At 39.9% G+C, this 26,408-nt stretch overlaps 1 protein-coding gene across 1 annotated transcript in view; it reads right to left on the reverse strand.

The window, feature by feature from the left end:
• LOC103104521 (mucin-16-like) overlaps positions 1 to 26,408 on the reverse strand; it is a 125,382-nt gene that overhangs the window by 80,226 nt on the left and 18,748 nt on the right. The window contains exons 2-6 of the mRNA XM_056820593.1: positions 13,372 to 13,499; positions 13,182 to 13,249; positions 11,923 to 12,095; positions 11,187 to 11,222; positions 3,836 to 3,949 (exon numbers count right to left, since the gene is read on the reverse strand). Coding sequence (XP_056676571.1) covers positions 3,836 to 3,949; positions 11,187 to 11,222; positions 11,923 to 12,095; positions 13,182 to 13,249; positions 13,372 to 13,499 — 519 coding nt within the window. The remainder of the gene's footprint in view (positions 1 to 3,835; positions 3,950 to 11,186; positions 11,223 to 11,922; positions 12,096 to 13,181; positions 13,250 to 13,371; positions 13,500 to 26,408) is intronic.

Genomic DNA, 26,408 nt, shown 5'->3' on the forward strand with positions numbered 1-26,408 from the left:
GAACTTATGAAGAGTGAAATGAGCAGAACCAAGAGAACATTATACACAGAAAGTGAAACATTATGGAACAATCCAATGTAATGGATTTTGCTAATACAAGACAATCCCAATGCCCTCTGCATCAAGAGAAAGAAGTGTGGCAATAGAAACACAGAAGAAAAACAAATGACTAATTATTTGTTTATATGGATATGTGATTGTGGTTTGGGGTTTTATTCTATTACTCTATTGCAAAAATGAATAATATGGAAGTGTTTATCAATGATAACATCTATATAACCTAGTGGAAGTGCTTATTGGATCTGGGATGGGGAAGGAAGAGGGGAGGAAAGAAAATGAAATATCTAAACATGGGAAACATTGTTTAAATAAAATAAATTTGAAAATTGAAATTTTTTTCTACCTATAAGTAAAAAAGATAATTTTTTAAAAATTAAAGTTTATGGCAAGAACTAGGTATTGACTAGTATCTCACACCCTATATCAAGATATAGTCAAAATGGGTATATAATTTAGATATGAGTGATACCATAACTAAATTAGGGAAATCAAATAGTTTACCTTCAAGATCTCCAAAGGAAAAGGGTAGAATTTATGACTAAACAATAAACAGAGAGCATAATCGGATATAAAATAAATAATTTTCAATTGAATTTTTAAAAGCTTTTGTACAAACAAAACTAATGGAACCAAGATTAAAGGGGAACTACAAACTGGGGGAAATTTTTTATAACACATTTCTGTGATAAAGGTCTCATTTCTCAAATTTATAAGAAAACAAGTAATTCCCCAATTTGGCAAATGGTCAAAGGATGTGAAAAAGCAATTTTCAGGTGTAGAAATCAAAGCGATCACTAATCATCTGGGAAAATGTTCTAAATTACTTTAGATTTCAGAAATGCAAGTTAAAACAATCCCAAGGTACCACGTCACACCTATCAAATTGGTCCAGGTGACATTAAAAGACAGTGATAAATTTTGGAGGGTATATGGCAAAATTAGGACACTAATGCATTGTTGTTGGGGTTTCTGAAGTGAGTCAACCATTCTGGAGAGCAATTTGGAAGGAGGCCCTAAGAGCTATAAAATTGGTGCATAGTCCTTAATCCCATAATACCACTACTGGGTCTGTATCTAAACAAGATAATAAAAAGTACAAAAAAAATTTGTACAAAAAAAGATATTTATAGTTGCTCTTTGTATGGTGGTAAAGAATTGGAAATTGAGGAAATATCTTTCAATTGTGAAGTGGCTAAATGGGTATATGGTTGTAATGGCGTATTATTATGCTATAAGAAATGATATATAGCATAATTTCAGAAAAATAATGGAAGATCTTTATGAACTGATGCAGAGTGAAATCAGCAGAACAAGGAGAATATTGTACACAGTAACAGAAATATTCTAAGGTGATCAACTGTGAAAGACTAAGCTACTCTCAGAAAGACAGCAATCTGGGACAGGTTTGAAGGACTTTGGATAAGGATTATTTTCCACCTCTACAGAAAGCAATATGGGATTCAGTTACAAATCAAAGCATACTCATTTTCACATTTGTTTATGAACAGTTTTATTTTACGGTTCTGGTTTTATATGAATGTTCTCTTAGTATAATGAACAATACAGACATATGTTTTATATGATAATACATGTATAATCTATTTCAAATTACTTACATCTCCTCCAAGAGGCAGGACAACAGAAGGGAAGGGGAGAGACAATTTTGAAATTATAATTTCAGAAATTGTATATTGAAAATTGTTACTAGATGTAATTGGGAAAATATAATATCTTTGACTTAAATTAGTATTTTATTAAAGTCAAAGTTTTAAAAGACAAAAAGCAACAATCAGAGGCTATTAAGCTACATGACCTGATTTCTTAGCAATGCTGAATGACATACAGCTTCTCTAATAGCATAGGTGATTTTCTATTGGAAATAGATACCTGAACACGCCTTGTTCAGATTGGCTTACTACCAATAAGTTAATTCAAAGAGGAAAAGCAGTCACAGATGAATAAAAGGATGCTCATGGGATGTTATGGTACATGGGACACATTTCCCTTCCTTGAAGTTTCTTGTCCAGAAAATGGCTTGATGGTCTGCCCCCATTCCTCACATAAGATCATCTAGAGGTATTTGTCTCCTCATCCTCATCTCTAACCACACCTACAGCTCCAAACATGACCTCCTCCACCAAGTTGATGGGCTTCCAGGAGCTATGTGGAGACAATGACATCAGAAAGGTCCAGTTTTCCAGTTCTGACCACTGAATAATTCCAGGATCTCCTGGCTACAGGAGTTCTTGGAAAAACTCAGAGGACATAGCATAGCAGGACCATGTCAAAGGAATCACAGAGCTAATGTGTAGGAACCAATCCATAATCTAGGGACCATGAAGCATCCCTGGATGGAAAACAATGCCTCAGAAAGGATAAGACTTAGAGGTAAATCCCTGGGATTTGGCACTAAAAGAGTGGGCCCAAGTGTGATTCATCATCAAAGGTCCAAGTGAATTATTATGCAAAGGTAAGGAAGAAGGTCATGGAAACTTATGAGAAAGGGAAGTTCCTACAACTATTATCCTCTTTTGCAGATGAGGAAGTCAAGGCTCACAGAGATGTGAGAAGTGACTTGCCCATATCTGCATCATTCACCATACCCAAAGTTCATTGCTCTAGAGCAGAGCCTTTGGGTCTGTCTCCATTCCTGTCAATTGACACTAGGACCTCTGTGGCTTGGACCATAGAAGTAACTAAATGACAAAGTGGAGAGAGTGCTGAGTCTGGAGTTCAGAAGACCCCAGTTCAAGTCATATCTAAGACCTTATTAGCCGTATGATCCTGGGAAGGTCAATCAGTCAGTCATTGCTTGCCACTGTTTTCCTCATCTGAAAAATGGGGCTAACTATAACACCAAACTCTTAGGTTTGTTATATGATTTAAATGAAATATTTCTAAAAAATGCTTAGTCATGATGCCTGTCATATAGTACATTATGCTTAATCCCTTCCCCTTCTCTTTTCCATAGGAAAACAAAACACTTGGTAGGTCTAAGAGATAAGTTTTGAAGACAATTTTTTCTAATAAACTAGATTTCACCAATGTACCCATTAGATCAAAGCAATCAATCAATCACCATTGATTAAGTGATTATTGTGTTTTCAGCCCTGTCCTAAATACTGAGGATATAAATATAAAAATTTAAAAACAGATTCTCTACCCTTGGAGAGTTCATAGAAGGAACCTTCCCTGAAGTGGAAAGAGCCTTAGCCATTCAGTGGGAGGTGCTAGGCCTGAACTCTCTTCTTGACCTTGAAGTACTACATAATAGAGTGGAAAGAACAATGACTCTGGAAGAAGACATCCTAGATTCAAATCTCACCTCTGATTCTTTCTACTTTTGTGTCCTGGAGCATGCCACTTAACCTATCTGGGCCTCAGTTTTCCCCTATATAAGAGGATGGGTACAGCTAGATGGCCATTGAGCATCCCTTCCAGTCATATCCAATTACCCTGAGCTAATTACTTTACTTCTCTAGGCCTCAGTCTCCATATCTGTAAAATGAGAGGCTATACACAATACCTGATACTTCTTAAGGTTCTTTCCAACTTCATGCCTAAGATTTATTATTTAAAGACCTTAGCAGTGGGAACCTCACTCCTACCTCTAAAACTCCTCTTCTCCAGGCTGTACATAGAAAAGAATCAGAGGTTCAGAAGAGTTCTTGAGGATTGATCTCTAAAATAATTTCATGTTTCCTCTGTAAGACTGGGAAACAAGGCCCTAAAAAGGGTAAACTTCCAACACAGAGACAGAGAGGAGGTACCTTACCTGTGGGAATAATAGTAGACACAGGAGTCAGGGGACTCCTTATCAGTGCTACTGTGAGTCTTGGTGCTCCATGACCTTGGGCTGGTGTGACTGGCCCCACCACAGCATCACCAGCTACAGGAAGAGAGGAGGGGAGAACACAGAGCTCAGTCAAATCCTTATTAGTGGACTCCCAAAGGAAAGTACATTGTTGCTACTAACTGCTGAGACCAAAAATACATGGCTTCTCTGACTTTCTGTCATAGAATGAATAAAAAAAAATTTCCCCTTCAAAGCACTGACTCAGTGATGGACAATCCCTACATAAGTTAGACTGAGTGGAATCAGAATACTCATCAATAAGAAGAGGAGAACCACTTTAGCACAAGGATTGTGAATCTGCCCTTGCAGGGAGATAAAGGAGCCTGGAGAGATGACACTAATTCAACAGATATAGAGCCAAGAAAAAGTCCCTACAGTGGCCCATTGGAAGGCTAAAAAGAGGAAGGACCTAGGAGGAAGACCCTTCTCCTTAGAAAGGCACAAACTGACTCTCCCTGGACAGACACTCCCCATTTCCTCCTAGCCACACCCCAATTCCCTCCCTGGGAAGTTTATTTAGTTGTGCAAACTTCCAGTGTGCTGGCTGGAGGCAGGGTGATAGCTGGAGTTGGTGTTGCCTGTGGGTTTCTCTCAGTCTCTGGAGTCAGGCAGGTTGGCCCTGGGTCCTCCAATGAAGTAGCAGTGTCAAGGGAAGCTGTGCTTGTCCAGGTCATGGGGGGTCTTAAAGCAGGAAAGGAGCCTGGCCCTGGGCTCAGAGATTCATGGATGCAATTGTGAGGTTCTCTTCCCAAGGAGGGTCCATCTCCTGTGGTCGAAACCAAATTTGGAAAACTGGATTCTACTTGTGATGAGGAGCTGACTGACCATGGAGCTAATCTTGACACAGTTTCCACATCTACATCCATACTGTTAAAAGCTGTGCCCCTTGACATTGGAGAATGAAAGGTCACAGCAGGGCCAGTGCCTACTGCTAGGGCATCATTCGCCTCCAGGATAGACATGCTTTGACTGCCAAACACTTGAAGACTCATCCTTGCTGCTGAAGCAGTGACTTCAGAAGTCATTTTGGAAACAAAAGTAAGTGAGCCCATTTCAAATAATGTCTCTGTTGGCAGAGTGGACAGTGCTTGTCCATTGATCAATGGAATCTCAGGACTAGTGGCATGTGTTCCAGTGCCTTCCAAATGAGAGAACAAGGTGGGAGAGTCTCTGATGGCCTCTGTTCCTGAAATGGTGCCTATGGAAGACTGGCTCTCACCCAATCCTGAGCTCAGAGTGGAAGCTGTTATGGTCATTGCTCTAGTCACCTCAATTGCAGTAGAAGAAAATGGGAATCCTGCATCACTCTTCTGGGAGACTTCAGTGATGATTAGTGGACTTTGTACTTCAGACAGCTCAGGCTGGTTAACAGCATCCAGACCTAAACCCAATCCAGTAATGAAAAGAAGTCTCTGTGATCACTGTTGGCCACAGAGAGGAAGGGCTTGTTCCTCTGGGAGTCATAGCCTCAGAAGCATTTGGAATATCTTCTCGATTTGTAGGAAAGGGAATGGATGAGCTTTTTTCAGCTCCTTTATTGATCCTTGAAGTAGCTACAGTGCCACCTTCTACCTCACACCTAGCAGATTGGCTAAGCAAAGGAAAGTAATGAATGCAGGAGGGGGTGTTGCAAAATTGGGACATTAATGCATTGCTGGTGGAGTTGTGAATTGATCCAAACATTCCAGAGGGCAATTTGGAACTATGCCCAAAGGGTGCTAAAAGACTGTCTATCCTTTGATCTAGCCATAGCACTGCTGGGGTTGTACCCAAAAGAGATAATAAGGAAAAAGACATGTACAAAAATATTTATAGCTGCGCTTTATGTGGTAGCCAACAATTAGAAAATGAGGGGAAGCCCTTCAATTGGGGAACGGCTGAACAAATTGTGGTATATGTTGGTGATGGAATACTATTGTGCTCAAAGGAATAATAATAATGTGGAAGAATTCCATGGGAACTGGAACAACCTCCAGGAATTGATGCAGAGCGAAGGGAGCAGAACCAGGAGAACTCTATCTCTTTTTTCTGTCTCTCCCTCTTTCCCTGCTGAGTTGAATGCAAAGGCACAATTCAGTGTTGGGGTTTCAGGAGATGGGAATAAGTATTCAACCCTCCTTTGTCTATTCAGAGGAGAGTGAAGTTCAAGTGATGCCTGCTCCCCCAACTCCTTCCATATTTGTATATTCTTCTTCTAGAATACTCCAATGATGAGAAATGGGTTCTACCTACTTATTACTTATTTAATAACCAATATTTTTCCTTCCCTTTTCTCACCCAACAGGAAATTGAAAGGGGTTAAATGGTTATAAAGTTGTTAAATTCTTATGGTGCCAAAAAGAATCCTCACACTTTTTTTCTACGAGTGGAATGAGCCATTCATGTACTCCACTATGAAATGATTAAATTTATCCAATTTTGTTAAAATTGGAGTTTTAATGTCATCTTTCTGTGAAGCCATTCCTGCTATTCTCTCAATAATTTTCTTTAATTTCTAGTGATAAAATTGCAAGTAAATTCTATCAAACCTTCAAAGAAAAAATAAATCCCAATATTACATAAACTATTATCAGAAATATGCAATTCTATTGAAACTATTATTATTACAAAGTCTTGATACCTACAAAAGGGAAAGACAAAGGAAAGGAAAGAAAATTCAAGACTATGCATACTATCCCTTCTGATACAAAAAAATGCTAAATAAAGAATTAGCAAAATAATTACAGTCACATGTTTAAAAGATGTTCCACTCAGGGGCAGCTGGGTAGCTCAGTGAACTGAAGGTCAAGCATAAAGATGGGAGGTAAATAGCATTTAGCTAAGATGAAGAGTCAGCAATATATATAGCAGAGAAATTTTAAGGGTCTGTCCAATGAAATTCTGAGGAGTAAAATTAGGAAATCTATTAACACCATTAATGTTAGAAATAATTCTAGAAATGGAAGCTACAGTAATACTTTGAAGAAATATGTATTTGGGGGGGGTGATCAGTATTTGCAGATGATATGATGGCCTGCTTAAAGAACCCTACAGAATCAACTAAAATTAATTTAAACAATTAAAATATTCAACTAAGTCTTGAGATATTTTAAAAAACAGAATAATCCACAATTGTTTGTGTTTTACCAACAAATATCAAGCAGGAAGATATAGAAAAACAAAACCCATTCAAAATAACTATAGAATTATAAAATAGTGTGAATCCATACATTACAAAGTAGAATTATGTGAATAAGCTGGAGGCAAGATGGTAGATTAGCAACAGCTACCCAGCTGAAGCCTCCTAATGTTTCCATCCTAACAATATAAAATAACACCTCAGATCAAATTTGGCAGTGGCAGAGCCAGCAAAAGGTCAAAGTGAAGCATCTTTCTTTCCTTAGAAAATTTAAGAATTTAGCAGAAGAAAAATGTGACTCAGTGGGAGTGGGACAGATCTGTCTGTAACACAAAGACAGTGTCAGCTATTGCTAAAGGGGTCAGACATTCTTTGTTTTTATTCTACCTAGATTTATCTCTGGAGTTGTTGTCACCCTTGTTAGAATACAGGGTCCCTGTGAGAAAGGATTATTACATTCTTTGTCATACCAGACACCTACACGTGCATTTCTCCCATCCTCTCCCATTTTCTGCTTTATATTTATTTATATTTACATTTATATTTATACTTATGTCCTATCTTCAGCCCCAGAGGATAATAATGATTGAACAAGAGACAGGGTTCAAGAGTGTAATTATTGAAGTAGGGAAGAATGAAAACATTTTTATTGAAAACATTGGCCATTTCTGGGGGCAGAGTCAAGATGGTGGCTTAGAAGCAGCAAAAGGTCAGACCTCTGAAAACCCTTCCTTTACAGATCACAAATTGATTGCTCCTAAGGGACCGAAAATCAAACCTAAAAACAAGACAGAGCCAAGAAATCCTCAAGCTGGATTCAATACAAAAAGTATGCCCCCCAAAAGCCAGAATTCAAGAACACTTGGGTTTAAGGGGAAGGCAGAAGGAAGGTCCCAGGACACCTCCCCACAACCTAGAGCACTAAGCCTCCAGCAGCAGCAGGAACCTCTGGGCGGGCAAAGGCACTTGTCTGGAGAGTGGACTTTGCGGGCAGGGCTATGCCAGGTTCAGAGCATGGAACACAGGCAGTGGAGAAGGAGCTGGAGAGGGATTTCAGAGCTGGCAGCCTGGTCACAGAGGTGGAGACCCTCTATATTGCTCCAAACTTCCAGGAAGTTTTGGCCTCAGAGCACATCCAGGCCAACCCAGCTAAACTTAATCCCATCAAAATTCTTCAGTCGTCAGAGAAGCCCAAGCTCCAACACCCTTCCCCCACAGACTGCATGGAGAGATCATCTATCAAAGTTCCAAGAGGGGAGACTGACAGAAAACCCCAAAACCAAAAAATCAGAGGATCAAGAGCACAGACAAATACTGGGAGTAAAGAAGGGGTAAATATGAGCAAACAGAAAAGGAAGAAATAAATTACAATAGACAGCTTCTATATAGGCAACAAACAAAGAGCAAATGGGAACAGAGGAGGAGCGATCAGAAAATGATAAATCAGAAATCCAAGTGAATTAGATATAGGCTTTGGAAAAACTCAAAATGAAATTCAAAACACAATTAAGAGAGGCTGAAGACAATTAGGAAAAGAACTTAAAAACTAAGATAAGTCATCTGGAAACAGAAAATAGTGTCCTGAAAGCCAAAATCAACCAGCTTGAAAATGAGGCAAAAGAGATGAAATATGAGGCAAAGAAGATGAGAGATGAGGCAAAGAAGATGAGAGATGAGGCACAGAGGATGGAAGATGACCTCCAAAGAAAATCAGACCAGAAGGAGAAGGATGATTAAAAAGCCAGGGATGAATTTCAGTCTTTAAGAACAAATACAACAACTAGAATTAAGTGACCTCACAAGGCAGCAGGACACTATAAAACCAACCCAAAAGTATGAAAAAATTGAGGAAAATGTGAAGCATCTCATTCACAAAACAGACGATTGAGAAAATCCTTCAGGGAGAGAAAATTTATGAATCATTATCCTTCAGGGAGAGAAAATTTATGAATCATTGGTCTACCAGAAGACCATGACAAAAGAAAAAGACTGAACGTAATACTACAGGAAATTATTGAAGAACAAGAGGGAAAAGTAGAGATTGAAAGAATACACAGATCACCTCCTCTACTTAATCCCCAACTGACAACACCCAAAAATGTTATAGCCAAATTCAAGAACTATCAGACCAAAGAAAAGATATTACAAGTTGCCAAGAAGAAGTCATTCAGATACCATGGAACCACAGTGAGGATAACACAGGATATGGCTGCATCTACACTGAAGGACTGAAAGGCATGGAATATGATATTCTGGACAGCAAGAGAACTAGGTCTACAACCAAGAATCAACTACCCAGCAAAATTGACTATATTCTTACAGGGGAAAGTATGGTTATACAACAAAGTAGAAGAATTCCAAGAATTTGTAAAGAAAAGATCAGACCTCATCAGAAAATTTGGTGTCCAAGCACAGAACTCAAGAGAATCATCAAAATGTAATTAAAAAAGAGGGAAAAAGAACAACAACAACAAACCTTTTTTTTAAGAGACTCAATAAGTTAAAATGATATATCCCTATAAGAAAAGAGGTCATTGGTAAATCTTAAAAACTGTTGTTATCTCCCTGGAAGCTAGAAGAACGACACTTAGAGGGAACAGTGACAAACTGTATAGGATGAAACAGCAAGACATAAATAGGTATATAGATACATGTATGCATAAATACATACACATGTGTGTATATATATACAAATACAGCTAAAAAGAGGTTAATATTAAAAAAAATGGGAAAAGAAACAAAAGGGAATAATAAACTTACATGTCACAAAGAAGCTCATGGTGGGAGGAGGGAAAACATCAATACACTGGAAAGGTAAAAAGGTTGGAGATAGGAAATACTCTAATCTTACGTGCATTGAAATTGACCTAAAGAGGGATTGTTATCCAATGCATTGGGCCAGAGAATAGATTCGTGCCCTATAGGGGAGTAGAAGGGCAACAAACAGACTGGTGGTGAGGGAAGCAGTATAAGGGAGAGAGATGGTGAGGGGTATTTTTAAAAAGACAGTAAAAAATAAGGGGGGAATAAAGAGAGAGAGGGTAGAAAGGGAACTAAAATGAGGGTGGGAACTAATGGGACTGATTAAAAAAATCATTGGTGTAGAAGGAAATAGTGAAAGAAGAAAAGGCAGGACTAGGAGTAGAAATCAAAATGCTGCGAAATACACAGCTGGTACTCATAACTCTGAATGAGAATGGAATGAACTCACCCATAAAATGCTGAAAGGAATAGCATGTCCATGGGGACTGGATAAACCTCCAGGAATTGATGCAAAGTGAGAGGAGTAGAACCAGGAAAACATTATACATAGAGACACCGTGTACAATGTACACTGTGGTACAATCAAATGTAATGGACTTCTCCATTAGTGGCAATGCAATGACCCTGAACAACTCAGAGGAACCTTTGAGGAAAACCAGTATCCACATTCAGAGGAAACACTGTGGGTGTAAAAACACCAAAGAAAAACAATTGCTTGAATACATGGGTCAAAGGGATATGGTTGGGGATATAGAATCTAAATGAACATCCTAGTGCAAACAAAAACATGGAAATAGGTTCTGCAAACACCTGCAAATCCTAGTGCAAACAACAACATGGAAATAGGTTCTGGTCAAGGACACAAGTAATACTGAATGAAATTGCAAGTTGCCTGCAGGAAAAGGGTGAGTGGAGGGGAGGAAGGGAAATAAAGTGAGTATTGTAACAAAAAAAAATTTTTAATTGAATTTAAAAAAAAAAGAAAAACATTGGCCAACATTACTGAATGAAGATCATGGAGGATGGGCACAAGTATCCCTGAAATGCTTGGAGATGCCTTCTGTGTACCAAGGTTATAAAGACCACAAGGTTTGACTCTAAATATTGAATAAGAAGGGGATATAGGTAACCTGCTTTCCAAGTCCTGTTGGGTTAATTTTTTAATTTTTTGAACAATTTAGATATGTTTAGAGTAGCAAAATAACCCACATGCCTAGATGAGTAAAGAAGGTCTCTTTATGTTGGCCATTTCTAAAAGTATACCTCATTCTGAACTCCCAAACCCATTTTTCCCCTCTGTCCTATTCCCCTCCTTCCAAAAAAAGTTCAAAATATACTTTTCATTGTAATCTCCCAGAAAATAGAGAAATTAAGAAATGGAAAACTCACTGTTTGTGGAGGGAGTTGGCATCTGGGGGTTATACCCTATAGTTGGGGAGGAGAGAAGAAAAAGAGAAGGAAGAAAGAAATTCAGAGGGAAGGAGAGGAGAGATTAAGGGGAGGGAAGAGAAAAAGAAGGGAAGGAAGAAGTCAGTGAAACAGATATGAAAGGAGGGGAGAGGAGAGGAGAAGAGAACAGAATGGAAGAGAATTGGACAGAAGAGAAGTGAAGACAAGGGGAGAGGGGAAATAGAGAAAAGAGAAGAATAAAAAAGAGAGAAAATATGAAGGAGAAATGAAATGAGAAGGAAAAGTAATGGTTGAGGGAAGAGGAGAGAGATGAGCAGGGAGGGAGGAAGAGAGAGAGAATACACATAAATCTTTCAGTAGGGTATCTGGGCAAACATTGAAGGAAGCATTGGAGAGATGTTCTGGGGCCCACAGGGTTGGTAAAATGGCACTTTATCATTCAAGGAACTTCCTCAATCAAGAGGGAGATTGATGGCATACATCTTTGTTTAAGGAGCCTAAGAAAAATCCAGCCACTTATGATCTTTAGAAGTAAACCCCCATATCTCTATATTTTGTCGCCACTTTGAAGGCCAGCCTACCAGGAGGGATAGAAAAAAATCATGAAGATGAAGGTGGTCTAAAAGGTAAGAATATTTTGGGGCAGGTGGGTTGTTTTCTGGAAATGGAACCACCTAGAGAAATAAAGATATATGTCCCAATTTAGGCTACTCACCATCCACATAGAGGCTTTCCTCATCTAGAATATAACCTCCGAGCCTTGTTATTCCATTAGTCTGTTGACTCAGCTCTTGGTAAATCTTCTTCTTGTCCAAGACAGAGATGGAGAAAAATTCCTGATAAGAACATATAACCTCCACTCCTGTTGCTTTCCCATTATTCATAGACCTAGAAATTGATGATTTAGACAAGAGATATCAAACATGGCCCTTCCTGAAAAATCACCTGAACAAGACTAAAGTGTAGTAGTTCCTCTCTAATTTTAAAGTGTTGATGATGAAATATATAAATATGGATAGTTTTATGAGTCAATATGCAGGAGCCAGGGATGTTGATGTACAATTTAGTGGCCTCTGTTTCCTTTTGAGTTTGACACCAGTGGTTTAATTAATGAAATTTAGTTATTCAGAAAACACACTTGAAAGAAGTGACCCACTTTGAACAATGGTTTGGAGAGAATTGTAGTTTGGGAGTTGAAAAGGGCATTGGAAGACATCAAAACCAACCTTCTCATTTTAAAGATGAAGAAATTGAGACTAAGACAAGTTATGTGACTTGCTGAGGGTCACACAGCTGCTAAGAGTCTCAGAGAGAATTTGAACTAAGGTCTTCCTGATCGAAAGCTCAGCACTCTGATCTGCTGCAATGAAATTGGCAGTGCTGTGTAAATTCACTCACATCTATGTTTACAAGTGTGTATGGGATCATATTACTTTCAGTAATTTCTTTAGAGTAGTAGAAAGACCACTGGATTTAAAATCAAAGGGACTGTGTGTTCAAATTCTGGATCTGACAGTATCTATGATCTTGGAAAAGTCACTGGAATCTCCTTGGGTCTTCGTTATTTCATCTGTAAATGAAGGGAGTGGTCCTTATGGCCTTACTATCTCTTTAAGCTTCCATTCTATAATCCTATGATTATAGAGACAGTGAATGTTGATATGATCTAATCAATTATTTTCTAAGCACTCTGTGCCTCCTTTGTTATTTCTTTCACGTGGAGTTATAAAGTTAAAGCGATTAAATTTACAACCTTGTCTTTGGAAGACTTATGGGAAAAGAAGTTTTTCTCCACCAGGGAAAGGGTAGAAGGTGCCCACAATATTTCTAATGGCTTGTTGGTTGGGGGAGGGGTTAATCCTTTACAGCTTGGAAAAGAAGGAATTGTTATTGGGAAGAAGAAGCAGCCTGTGTGTGATCTTTGTCAAATGGAAATGTTATGGTCCCTGCTATTTGAGCTTTCAAGATTCTCACCTCAGCAAGGTCACACTGCATCCAGAATACTGAGAGCCAAGGCTGCTTCTTTCAAACAATACCTTGAACTGGAAACAAAAAGAGAGAAGGGAACTTCTGAGTACTTGTCTAGAGGAAGTCTGTATACCCAGGGATGAGGAAGGCAGCATGGAAGCAAGGAGGAAGAGGGGGAGGGGAGGGCGGGTCTCACCAGGTGCTGCAGGACAAATTCAGCAACACGGAATGTGCTGGAACCCCTTTGACCCATCTTGGTTTTGTAAAACATGTTGGTGATGGTGAAGTTGATGGTGAAGGTCTTCGAGTTGAAGCTCCCTGCTGCTGTACAGAAGGGAAAGATACCCAATTGTCTGAGCCTTACAAATGTTATTCAAATGAGAAAAAATGTTTTGTAAACCTTAAAGATCTATCTAAATGCTAGTTATTGTGGTGAAAATTATCATGATCATGACCATTATTCCAGGTGTCACTGTTCTAGTCCTTCCTCAGAGGAAAACTGAGGATACCTCTACTGTCCTTTTTTCTGGCAGTATTAAAAATTGTGGACTTGGGAGTCAGAAGACTTGTATTCAAATCATGGCCCTGCCATATCCTATGTTTTTGCCTTAGTTTCTTCACATGTAAAATGAGGAGGTTAAATCCAGTTTCAAGAGTAAGAACTCATTACTTGACAAAAATTGCTTGTAATACTGAAAATTAGTCCGGGAGAAACTAGGGATAGACTGATATCTTGCTTGACATAACAAAGTAAACTCCAAATTGGGTATATGAGTTAGCTACCTAAAAGGTGATATAAAGAAATGAGAGTTATCAGGAAAATTGATTCGTTCATTTTAATGGACAGAGGGACAGTTCATGTTCACATGAGGGATAGATAGGACAGCAAGTTTAAATGGACCACGTGTTGCCAACTTAAATTTAGTTTTTCCACCAAAACAAAACCAATGTAGGTAAAATGAGAAGGGAAATGAGTAACTGGAGAGAAAAAATCTTTGCTTCATATTCTTCTGATAAGGGTCTCATTTCCTATTTCCAATAATTGAAATTTATAAGAATAGAAGCCAAGGGCAGAGCCAAGATGGTGGAGAAGATACACATCCCTCATCTGATCTCTATCAAATTGCACCCAAAAACCTGATACAATGTCCTAAAATGAATTCTGGAAGAGTATGTCACACAAAAAAAGACAAACAAATGATTTTCCAGCACAAAATGACTTTAAAGACCGGCAGGACAGATGATGTGTACAGAGGTGGAGGTGGAAGTAGAGCACAGTGCACCAGGGCAGACCCCATCAAGCCAAAAGGATTTACCCACAACTGAAGCAACAGGAAAGGCTTCTGGAGCATTCATCCCCAGTCAATAAGGGGGTGAGAGATCAGACAGTTGCTCAGAAGGAGATTACAGGAATCCCTTTGCTTACAATGCAGGTGATTTTCTTGTTGCATTGCTCATATTCAGAAACAGATCCCAGTCTGTGGGGGAGATCTCAAGGTGGAGGAGTGCTAGCAGACAGGAGTGCTTGTAGCCACAGGGGAGCAGCAGACTCTCCCTGGTCACATTTCAAAGTGGAGGAAAATGACTGGGGTTACTCAGAAGCCAGAATTTAGATCAGAAGGCTATTAAAAACACCTTTGTTTGCAAGATACCACATCTGAAGAACTGAAAGAAGATAGATCCCCAGAGAGTATACTCTGAAGGCAGCTGTACAAAGAACCTGAAACTGAGAACAGTGCTCCATTCACCACAGGTACAGATTCCAAGTTTAACAGTCTCTTTTTATTTTTTTAAATTTTATTTAATTAGTTAATTTAGAATATTTTTCCCTGGTTACATGAATCATGTTCTTTCCCTCACATCCCTCACACCCTCCCTCCTGTAGTCAGCGTGAAATTCCACTGGGTTTTACAGGTGTCCTTGATCAAAACCTATTTCCATATTATTGATGTTTACACTAGGGTGATAATTTAGAGTCTACATCACCAATCATATCCCCATTGACCCATATGGTCAAGCAATTGTTTTTCTTCTGTGCTTCTGCTCCCACAGTTTTTCCTCTGAATGTAGATAATGGTTTTTTTTTTCATAAATCCTACCGAATTGTTTTCAATCATTGCATTGCTGGTAATAGAGAAGTCCATAATATTTGATCGTACCACAGTGTATCAGTCTCTGTGTACAATGTTCTCCTGGTTCTGTTCTCCTCACTCTTACATCAATCCTGGAGGTCATACCAGTTCACATGGAATTCCTCCAGTTCACTATTCCTTTGAGCACAATAGCATTCCATCTCCAACATATACCACAATTTGTTCAACTATTCCCAAATGGAGGGCATCCCTTCATTTTCCAATTTTTTTTGCCACCACAAAGAGCTCAGCTATGAATATTCTTGTTCAAGTCTTTTTCCTTATCTCTTTGGGGTATAATCCCAGCAGTGCTATAGCTGGATCAAAGGGCTAACTACCTCTTTTGAAATGAAAAGGAAAGGGGTGGAAATGAGCAAATAACAGAAAAAAAAAGAAACACAATAGAGAAAGCTACTTTGGTAACAGAAAAAACAAAACCAATGCTGGTGAACCCAAAATTCGCAATAAAAACAGGGATTGCTCTCAATCCCAAAAAATGAATTAATGGAGGAAGCTCAATAAGAGGTTTAGAAATCAAATAAGAGAAGCTCCAAGAAAATTTGGGAGAAGTAATGAGAGTGATACAGGAAACCATGAAAAATAAAGTCAACACATCCTAGAGAATCAACCAAAAAGCTAAACGAAATTATCAACAACTTTAGCAAAGTTGCAGGATACAAAATAAACCCGCATAAGTCATCAGCATTTCTATACATCTTCAACACAGCTCAGCAGCAAAAACTAGAAAGAGAAATCCCATTCAAAATCACCTTAGACAAAATAAAATACCTAGAAATCTATCTCCCGAGACAAATACAGGAACTATATGAACACAACTACAAAACACTCTCCACACAAATAAAACTAGACTTGAGCAATTGGAAAAGCATTAACTGCTCATGGGTAGGACGAGCCAATATAGTAAAAATGACCATCTTACTCAAACTTATCTATCTATTTAGTGCCATACCCATAGAACTTCCAAAAAATGTCTTTACTGATTTAGAAAAAAAACATAACAAAGTTCATTTGGAATAACAGAGGATCAACGATATCCAGGGAAATAATGAAAAAAAAAATACAAAGGAAGGGGGCCTTGCAGTCCCAGATCTCAAACTATATTACAAAGCAGCAGTCATCAAAACAATTTGGTACTGGCTAAGAGACAGAAAGGAGGATCAGTGGAATAGACGTGGGGCAAGTGACCTCAGCAAGACAATATATGATAAACCCAAAGATCCCGGCTTTGGGGTCAAAAATCCACAATTCGATAAAAACTGCTGGGAAAATTGGAAGACAGTATGGGAAAGATTAGATTTGGATCAACACCTCAGACCCTACACCATGATGAATGCAAAATGGGTGAATGACTTGAACATAAAAAGGAAACTATAAGTAAATTAGGCGAACACAGAATAGTATATATGTCAGACCTTTGGGAAGGAAAATACTTTAAAACCACGCAAGACATAGAAAGAGCCACAAAATGTAAAATAAATAATTTTGACTACATCAAACTAAAAAGCTTTTGTACAAACAAAACCAATATAACTAAAATCAGAAGGGAAACAACAAATTGGGAAAAAATCTTCATAGAAACCTCTGACAAAGGTTTAATTACTCAAATTTACAAAGAGCTAAATCAATTGTACAAAAAATCAAGCCATTCTCCAATTGATAAATGGGCAAGGGACATGGATAGGCAGTTCTCAGATAAAGAAATCAAAACTATTAATAAGCACATGAAAAAGTGCTCTACATCTCTTATAATCAGAGAGATGCAAATCAAAACAACTCTGAGGTATCACCTCACACCTAGCAGATTGGCTAACATGACAGCTATGGAAAGTAATGAATGCTGGAGGAGAAGCGGCAAAGTAGGGACACTAATTCATTGCTGGTGGGGTTGTGAGTTGATCCAACCATTCTGGAGGGCAATGTGGAACTATGTCCAAAGGGAGATTGAAGACTGTCTGCCCTCAGATCTAGCCAAAGCACTACTGGGTTTGTACCCCAAAGAGATAATGAGGAAAAAGACTTGTACAAGAATATTCATAGCTGCACTCTTTGTGGTGGCCAAAAATTGGAAAATGAGGGGATGCCCATCAATTGGGGAATGGCTGAACAAATTGTGGTATATGTTGGTGATGGAATACTATTGTGCTAAAAGGAATAATAAAGTGGAGGAATTCCATGGAGACTGGAACAACCTCCAGGAAGTGATGCAGAGCAAAAGGAGCAGACCAGGAGAACATTGTACACAGAGACTAATACACTGTGGTACAATCGAAGGTAATGGACTTCTCCATTAGAGTCAATGCAATGTCCCAGAACAACTTGCAGGAATCTAGAAAACACTATCCACAAGCAGAGAATAAATTGTGGGAGTAAAAACACCAATGAAAAGCAACTGCTTGACTACAGGGGCTGAGTGGAAATGACTGAGGAGAGACTCTAAATGAACACCCTAGTGCAAATACCAACAACATGGAAATGGGTTCGAATCAAGAACACATGTGAAACCCAGTGGAATCACGCTTCGGCTATGGGGTGTTGTGGAGGAAAAGAAAATGATCTTATCTCTAATGAATAATGCTTGGAAATGATCAAATAAAATTATTTTTAAAAAAGTCAACACATTGGCAAAGGAGGCAAAAAAATATTGAAGAAATTAATACCTTTAAATCACAATAGGGACTTCCAGGTAAGCATGGCTGCAGAGTAGATGCAGCTTGCTTCCTCTCCTCAGACCCAATGACAAACACAACTGCAAAAAACCCTCCCAAAATAAAAAACAACCATCCTCATAAGAATGGAAAGACCCCACAACAAGGCGAAGCTCTGAAGGTAGGAGGGATTCTGTCACCTCCACAATATAAGGGAACAAAAAGCTCACACACTCTCCCCTCACCCACCAAACAGCTGGAGACAGAGTTAAAGTCAGCAGTGTCCAGAATCAACAAGAGAGGGAGGGGTACCCCAGGAATGAACGGGCAGTCCCAGGTGTGGGGACCTGAAAAAGATACGGTCCTTCTCCTGAGAGTACTAACACCTGAAACCCCGGCAGGCAGGCAAGGGGAGTACAGATCTCAGGCACCCAGAACTAGCGTACTGTAGTCACCAAGTCCACAAAGGGATCCCCTGAGGTGAGCAAGAGGCACCTACAGGTCTTGGGAATTAGCTAAGACCACCAAAGCCTTTCACCTGAGAGCACTAACTCCCAAAACACTGGAAGGCTGGAAAGGGGAGTCCTTGGGCTTGAGGCCTCAAATAGCAGGATAGAACAAACTGAAAAGGAAAACCAGGCTTTAAAGATCAGAATCAGGCAACTGGAAGACAATGATCTTGCAAAAGAGCAGAATTAATAAATCAAAACCAAAAGACTAAAAAATTAGAAGAGAACATAAAATATCTCACTGACAAGGTGACAGACCTGGAATATAGAGGAAAGAGACAATCTGAGAATAATTGGCCTACCAGAAAAGCCAGAAATAAATAGTAATCTTGACATCATCATACAAGATATCATCAAAGAAAACTGCCCAGAGATTCTAGAATAAGGGGGCAATACAGGCATTGAAAGAGTTCATAGAACACCCTCTACACTAAATCCCCAAAAGACAACTCCTAGAAAGTTAGCCAATTTCCAAAGCTTTCAATCAAAAGAAAAAATCTTACAAGAAGCCAGAAAAAGACAACTTAGATATAAAGGAATGCCAATCAGGGACACAGAAGACCTTGCAATTTCCACTCTGAATGACCGTAAAGCATGGAACATGATTTCAGAAAGGCAAGAAAGCTGGGTCTTCAACCAAAAATCAGCTATCCATAAAAACTGACTATATACTTCCAGGGAAAAGTATGGGCATTCAACAAAATAGAAGACTTCCAAGTTTTTGTAAAGAAAAGACCAGAGCTCTGTGGAAAGTTCAACATTCAAACACAAAGAGCAAGGAAAACTTGAGAAGGTAAATATGAAGGAAAGGGAAAAGGAGAAAAATGTTATCTTTTTCTTTTATTCAAACTCTCTTCTATAAGAACTACATTTATATCAAATTATATATATTAATATGTGGGGAAAATGTAATGTGTAACTCAAAAGTTGTATGCATCATTAGAGTAGTTAGAAGAATCACACATAGGGAATGATTGGGGCATTAAGACAATATGGAGAAAAGGGGGTGAAAGAAATAAAAAGGGAGGGTGTGAATCATTGATGGTACTAAGATATACTTCAAGAAATAGAAAAAAACTAAATAGAATAATCTTTCTCACACAAAGATACACATGGAAAGGGGAGGGGAAGGGATTTCCTATAGGGAGGAGAGGAAGAAAGTGCTAACTGGTATTACTTACACCTTACTCTCAGTGAAATCATCTCTGAGAGCTTAGAATATTTAGATCCATTGGCATCTTGAACTTTATCTTATCCAACAAGGTAAGATAGAAGGGGAAATTAAGTAAGGGTGGGGGGAATGAGAATAAAAAGGTAGGGAAGGAGAAGTGGGAGGGGAAGGGAAGAAAAAGGGACGGGCTAGAAAGGGAAGCATATCAAGGGAAGCGACTAGGGGGACTAATCTAAAGTAAATCACTGGTATAAAATGTTATAGCTAAAGAACAAAGGTCAGAATTAAGGGAGGATAACAAAATGCCAGGGAATCCACAAGTGACAATCATAACTTTGAATGTGAATGGGATGAACTGACCCATAAAACATAGACAAATAGCAGAATGGATTAGAATCCAAAACCCTATCATATGTTGACTTTAGGAAACACATATGAAGCAGGTTGATACTTGCAAGGTTAGAATTGAAGGATGGAGTAAGACCTTCTGGGCCTCAACTGATAGAAAGAAGACAGGAGTTGCAATCATGATATCTGATAAAGCCAAAGCAAAAATAGACCTGATCAAAAGGGATAGGGAAAGTAAATATATTCTGTTAAAAGGGAGTCTACACAATGGGGAATTATCACTAATCAACATGTATGCACCAAATAGCAAAGCACCCAAATTTTTAATGGAAAAACTAGAAGAATTGAAGGAGGAAATAGACAGTAAAACCATATTAGTGGGAGACTTGAAACAACCACTATCAAATGTAGTAAATCAAACCAAAAAATAAATAAGAAAGAGGTAAAAGATGTGAATAAAATATTAGAAAAATTAGAGTTAATAGACATATGGAGAAAAATAAATAGGGACAAAAAGGAATACACCTTCTGCTCAGCACCACATGGCACATTCACAAAGATAGATCGTACACTAGGTCACAGAAACATGGCATACAAATGCAGAAAAGCAGAAATAATAAATGCAACCTTTTCAGATCATAAGGCAATAACAATAATGATCAGTTAGGGTACATGGAGACCCAAATCAAAAATTAATTGGAAATTAAATAATATGATACTCCAAAATTGGTTAGTTAGAGAAGAAATCATAGAAACAATAATTTCATTGAGCAAAATGACAATGGTGAGACATCCTTTCAAACCTTATGGGATGCAGCCAAAGCAGTACTCAGAGGAAAATTCATATCCTTGAGTGCATATATTAACAAATTAGGGAGAGCAGAGATCAATCAATTGGAAATGCAAATAAAAAAACTTGAAAGCGAACTAATTAAAAACCCCCAGAAGAAAACCAAACTAGAGATGCTAAAAATTAAGGGTGTAGCAGCCCAGCCCATAGACATTATGGGGAAACAAGGAATGTGAGTGAGCACATGGCCATTCTGTGCATGGCAATGAATTTTATTGCCAGCATGGCTGAAGTTTAGGCGCGAAACCTTGCTTTCCTTTGCCCCACTCACCTGAGGAGTATAACCCCACCTTCACCTTGTCATAGGTTGTATTATCCAATAGGGATACCCCAGGTAACTCATCCATATGTATTGAGGTATCATATAACTGTTCAATATGTATTGAGCTGGCAAGACTATAAATAAACAAGCTCCAGTAAGCTCCCCCCACTTGATCAGCATCCCCAGGTTTGGCAAGTAGCATCTTCTCCCCTGTCTCTCTCTCTCTTCTCTATCTTTCTCACTAAGGCCTGGTCTTTAGGCCAGGCCTGCCTTACTTCCTCTCTTTCTCCTAATGCTACCTAGCATTATCTACCTCTTGTAGTTTCTGACCTCCTTTCCATCTGAGCTAGCTTTATCCTCTGACCAGTGCGGTGTTAAATTGAGATCATTGGGTGGTTTCAGCCTGAATAATTACACTCAGTGGTCGGAGCTTAGCTGTGGCTCATATAAATAATATTTGTCTACTGACTCGGTTATTCACATCTCTAAAGTCGGCTCGTTCACGCCCTTCGCGGGATAAAAACTTCTACCCTATCTCTATCCTCTCTTTCTCCCCTTGCAGCCTCTCGCAGGCCGAGAGCGGCACCTGGTGCCTACGTGCCTAGGACCTACACCTGGCACTTTCTCGTGGCGTTCTACCTTTATTTCTCACAGCAATAGGGAGGGCGCGCCCCAGGACGCGAAGGATTTTTTCAGGCTTGGCTGAACGGTGCCAAAAGACGATTCCCTTCGGGTCTGGCCAACAGAAGGTGAGTTGTTCTCAGAGATGGGTTTGACTATTTCCTCCCATGCAGGTTATATACGACTCCTCATGTCGTTAATTGAACAGGGAGGTAGGAAGGTCTCCAAAGTGCAGATCAAAGCCTTGCTACGAGTAATTCAAAAGGCTTTCCCAGCCTTCCCAGCCGCAGGGACGCTAGAAGTTGCGCAATGGGACCGAATTGGACAATCTTTAAAGGACTATCAAAAGGAAGGTAACAGAGTCAGGAAAACGGTATTTAACACCTGGTCAATTATCAGAACTATTCTAGAGGATTTAGCTATTTGAACCTCTAATGCAGGGGAGAAGGAATTGCCACAGACTCAGGAATTAAAAAAGCAGGATTTCACACCCACTGCTCCTGAGGCAACTGATGGGGGAAGGGAAGGAGAGTGTTCAGGATGGTCTAGGGATCCTCCAGAGGCCCCAGGCTATAATTCGAAGGGGAGTAAAACAAAAGAGTCATTTGCAACTCCAAAGCTGTATCCTTCCTTAGACACTCTGACCCCTCCCCCTCCCACTCCTCCCTCAGACTATCGGTTGGCTTCACGAGCCTCCCTCGTGGCCACCCCACCCCCACCTTGCTCGCCTGAAGTTTCTAAGCCTTATTCACCCAGGAATGAGCTGATCTCGCCTACTCAAAAAGGCAAGGAGGACATTTCTGCTTTCCCAGTCAGGTATATAGAGGACCCTGAGGATGCCAACAGACGCATTGCTCAGCATGAGCCCATAGACTGTAAGGTCTTGAAAATGCTCAGAAGCAGTGTATTGAAAAACGGGGCAATCGCGCCATTCACATTAGCGCTCCTCAGTAATCTGGCTCAACAGACACTCACACCGGCTGACTGGTACCTGGCAGCCGAGTCCGCCCTCAGCGGAGGTGACTATTTGACCTGGAAACTGAAATTCCATGATCTATGTTCCCTGCAGGCCTCCGAGAACAGGCAGGCAGGAATCAATGTGCCCTTTGAACAATTGGTAGGGCAAGGAGAATTCGAACCTATTGCTAGGCAAATTACAGCGACAGAGCAGGTTTTTAACCAGATAGCCAGCGCTGCCACTAGGGCATGGAGAGCCCTACCCGGGAAGGATTCAGAGAGCCTGTACACAGAGATTATCCAAAAGCAAAACGAATCTTTTGCTGACTTTGTGGATAGGCTCAGTACAGAAGTCCGCAGACATATCCCTCACGAAGATGCAGCTAAGGTTCTCATTAGGGACCTTGCTTTTTTAAATGCTAATGAACAGGCCAGGAGAGCTTTAGCTCCCATTAAAGCTACAGGGACCCTGACAGATTTTTTAAGAGCTTGCCAAGACATAGGCATGGGTGAGACACGAACTATTTTAACAGTACGTGAGCAGCCAAGAATGCCTAAAGGACAATGCCATGCGTGCGGCAGGAGAGGTCACTATCGTAGAGCATGTCCAAATAAAAGATCAGGAAAGACTCCAGATATCTGCCCCAAATGCGAAAAGGGCAGGCACTGGGCTTCTGCGTGCAGAGCTAGCAATAAGCGACGTCTCCCCAAAACAGGGTCTAACACCCAGTTAAACTAGACTTCGGGCTAGCCTTGAGCCCGGGAGTAAATCAGGGCAGAACCGTGAGATATTCTTTTCGATTCCCTATAATTGCAGCCAAAAGCATAGTACTAAAAGAGAAGTCAGAACCTACTCGCATTCCAGCTAGCTTTCGTTTTCCAGTACCTCGCGGTGTTAAAGGGTTAATACTAGGCGACCCTGACCTCATTGCAAAAGGTTTAGAAATCTTTCCTACATTGTTTCAGGATAAGGAGACCAATGGGCTCCACATCCTGGCTGCTGCAAAGCCAGCATTTTGCATTTCAAAGGACACTAATCTAGCCTACCTGACCATATTCCCTGAAGCTGATTTCCCTCTAAAGAGCAAGCTTCAAAAAAGCAGCCTTGACTCCACAGCCCATGGATTGTTTTGGTCTCAAAAAGTGACTCAGGATAGGATGGTAATGTCTTTGTTTGTAGAAGACAGGATTATATCAGGTATCCTGGATTCTGGAGCAGACATCTCGGTGATCTCTGCTATGGATTGGCCAGAATCATGGGAAGTCATTGAACCTCACCAGAAGTTAATAGGCATAGGCACTCCTGAGCACATTCTCCAATCAGCGAATACTTTATCGTGGTCTGATAGTGAGGGACATAGAGGTGTATTTAAACCTTATGTACTAGATATTGCCCAATCTCTTTGGGGCAGAGAGGTGATGTCCGCTATGAACATGACATTGACCACATCGGACAAACTGCACCGGAATTTGTGGGTGCGGCAAGCGTCGCCCCGCTATTTGCTGACCCTATCACATGGTTAAGTTCCAAACCCATTTGGATTAACCAATGGCCGATATCTAAGGAGAAATTAGTACATTTAGAGGCCATAATACAGGAACAATTAAGCTTAGGTCACATACGAGAATCAAACAGTCCCTGGAACACCCCGATTTTTCTGGTGCCAAAGAAGGCAGGGAAGTGGAGGCTAGTCCATGATCTTAGGAAGATCAATGAACAGCTAGTGGACATGGGGACAAGGCAACCAGGATTACCTTCCCCGGGTCCGATTCCCATAAACTGGAAGCTGATAGTTATAGATTTGAAGGATTGTTTTTTCAATATCCACCTGTCCCCACAAGATTGTCACAGATTTGCATTCTCTGTACCCTCAATAAATTATGGTACTCCTTTCAAAAGATTCGAATGGCTCTGCCTTCCACAAGGCTTGCGTGTAAGCAGCTGTTTATGTCAGAAATATGTAGCTCATGCACTAGAAAAGGTTAGACATAAACACGCAAAATATCACATAATCCAATATGTGGATGACATTCTGTTAGCAGCGCCATCTAGTGGTGAAGTGGAGATATTGCTCGCAGATGCCACCAAAGCTTTAACGGTGGCAAATCTGGTGATCTCTAAGGAAAAGATTCAAACCACGCCCCCTTACAAGTACCTAGGAACGCTAGTGTATGATCAAGAGATCTGACCACAGAAAATTGAGATTCGTAGAGATTCCCTGAATACGTTGAATGATTTCCAGAAGTTGTTAGGTGATATTAATTGGCTCAGACCTTTTCTAAAAATCTCTACAGGACAGTTGGAAAACCTGTATGCCACTTTAAAGGGAGATGCTGCGTTATCATCCCCTAGAACACTTTCTCCCAAAGCGGAGGAGGAGTTAAAGGTAGTGGAAGAAGCGGTGTCAAAAGCCAGATTGTATAGAATTGATCCATCATTACCTTTAATAGCATCTGTTCTACAGACAAGGTATACTCCCACAGGTGCTTTGCATCAGGGTCAACACATCATAGAATGGATTCACTTAGCCAATCAACAAACTAAATCCCTCACTAGCTATATAGAACTTATCATTTTACTGATAACTCAGATCAGAAAAAGGGCAAGACAGTTAACTGGCGTAGATCCTAGTACAATTCATGTGCCAATAACAAGAGAGCAAGTTCAGAATTTATTTGCACAGTCTTTGCCATGGCAAATTGCTTTTGCAGATTATACAGGACAGATAGATAATCACATTCCTGCTAATAAGATACTGCAGTTTGTAAAATTGACTCCTATTATTTTTCGAAGAATGACATCCATGCATCCCCTTGTAGATGCTGTGAACGTTTTTACAGATGCATCAAAACAGGGGAGAGCAGGAGCTGTAGTCCAGGATAGCACAATGTTGTTAGACACTACTTATGGCTCTCCACAAAAAGCTGAATTAGCTGCAGTTCGCAGTGTACTAAGGGATGTAGTACAACCTTGTAATATAATCTGTGATTCATTATATGTGGTTAATTTGGTTAATTCGCTGGAAACAGCAAAGATTAAACCTGTACCTGATGAGGAGTTATATCTCTTGTTCCGTACCACCCAGATGGTGATATGGCAGAGGCAGAACAAATTTTTTATAACGCATATTCGTTCGCATACTAACCTCCCTGGTCCTCTCTCGGAGGGAAACGCTAAGGTGGATACCTTAGTGGCATCTGCTTTTCAAGATGCAGTTAGATCACATTCTTTATTGCACCAAAATGCGAAATCTCTCAAATGCCAATTTGACATTACTAAAAGACAGGCACAGGAGATAATCCAGCAATGCAGCTCGTGTGCCCAGTTCTCCTCTACACCTCTTCCCCCAGGAGCTAATCCCCGAGGACTCAAAGCTAACCAGCTTTGGCAGATGGATGTGACTCAATATGCTCCTTTTGGAAGGTGGAAGTATGTGCATGTGACAATTGACACATACTCAAGGGTCATATGGGCCACGGCACAAACGGGAGAAAAAGTTTCTCATGTCATTGCACACTTGCTGGAAGCATTTGCGCATTTGGGCATTCCAAGTCAGATAAAAACTGACAATGGTACTGCATACACCAGCAAAAGGTTTGCAGAATTTTGCAAACTGTGGAATATAAACCACAAAACTGGAATTCCAGGTAACTCCACTGGTCAAGCAATAGTGGAGAGAGCTAACAGGACTCTCAAGAACCAGATACAAAAACAAA

This window comes from Monodelphis domestica, chromosome 3, assembly GCF_027887165.1.
Source record: "Monodelphis domestica isolate mMonDom1 chromosome 3, mMonDom1.pri, whole genome shotgun sequence".
NCBI classification, from domain to species: Eukaryota; Metazoa; Chordata; class Mammalia; order Didelphimorphia; family Didelphidae; genus Monodelphis; species Monodelphis domestica.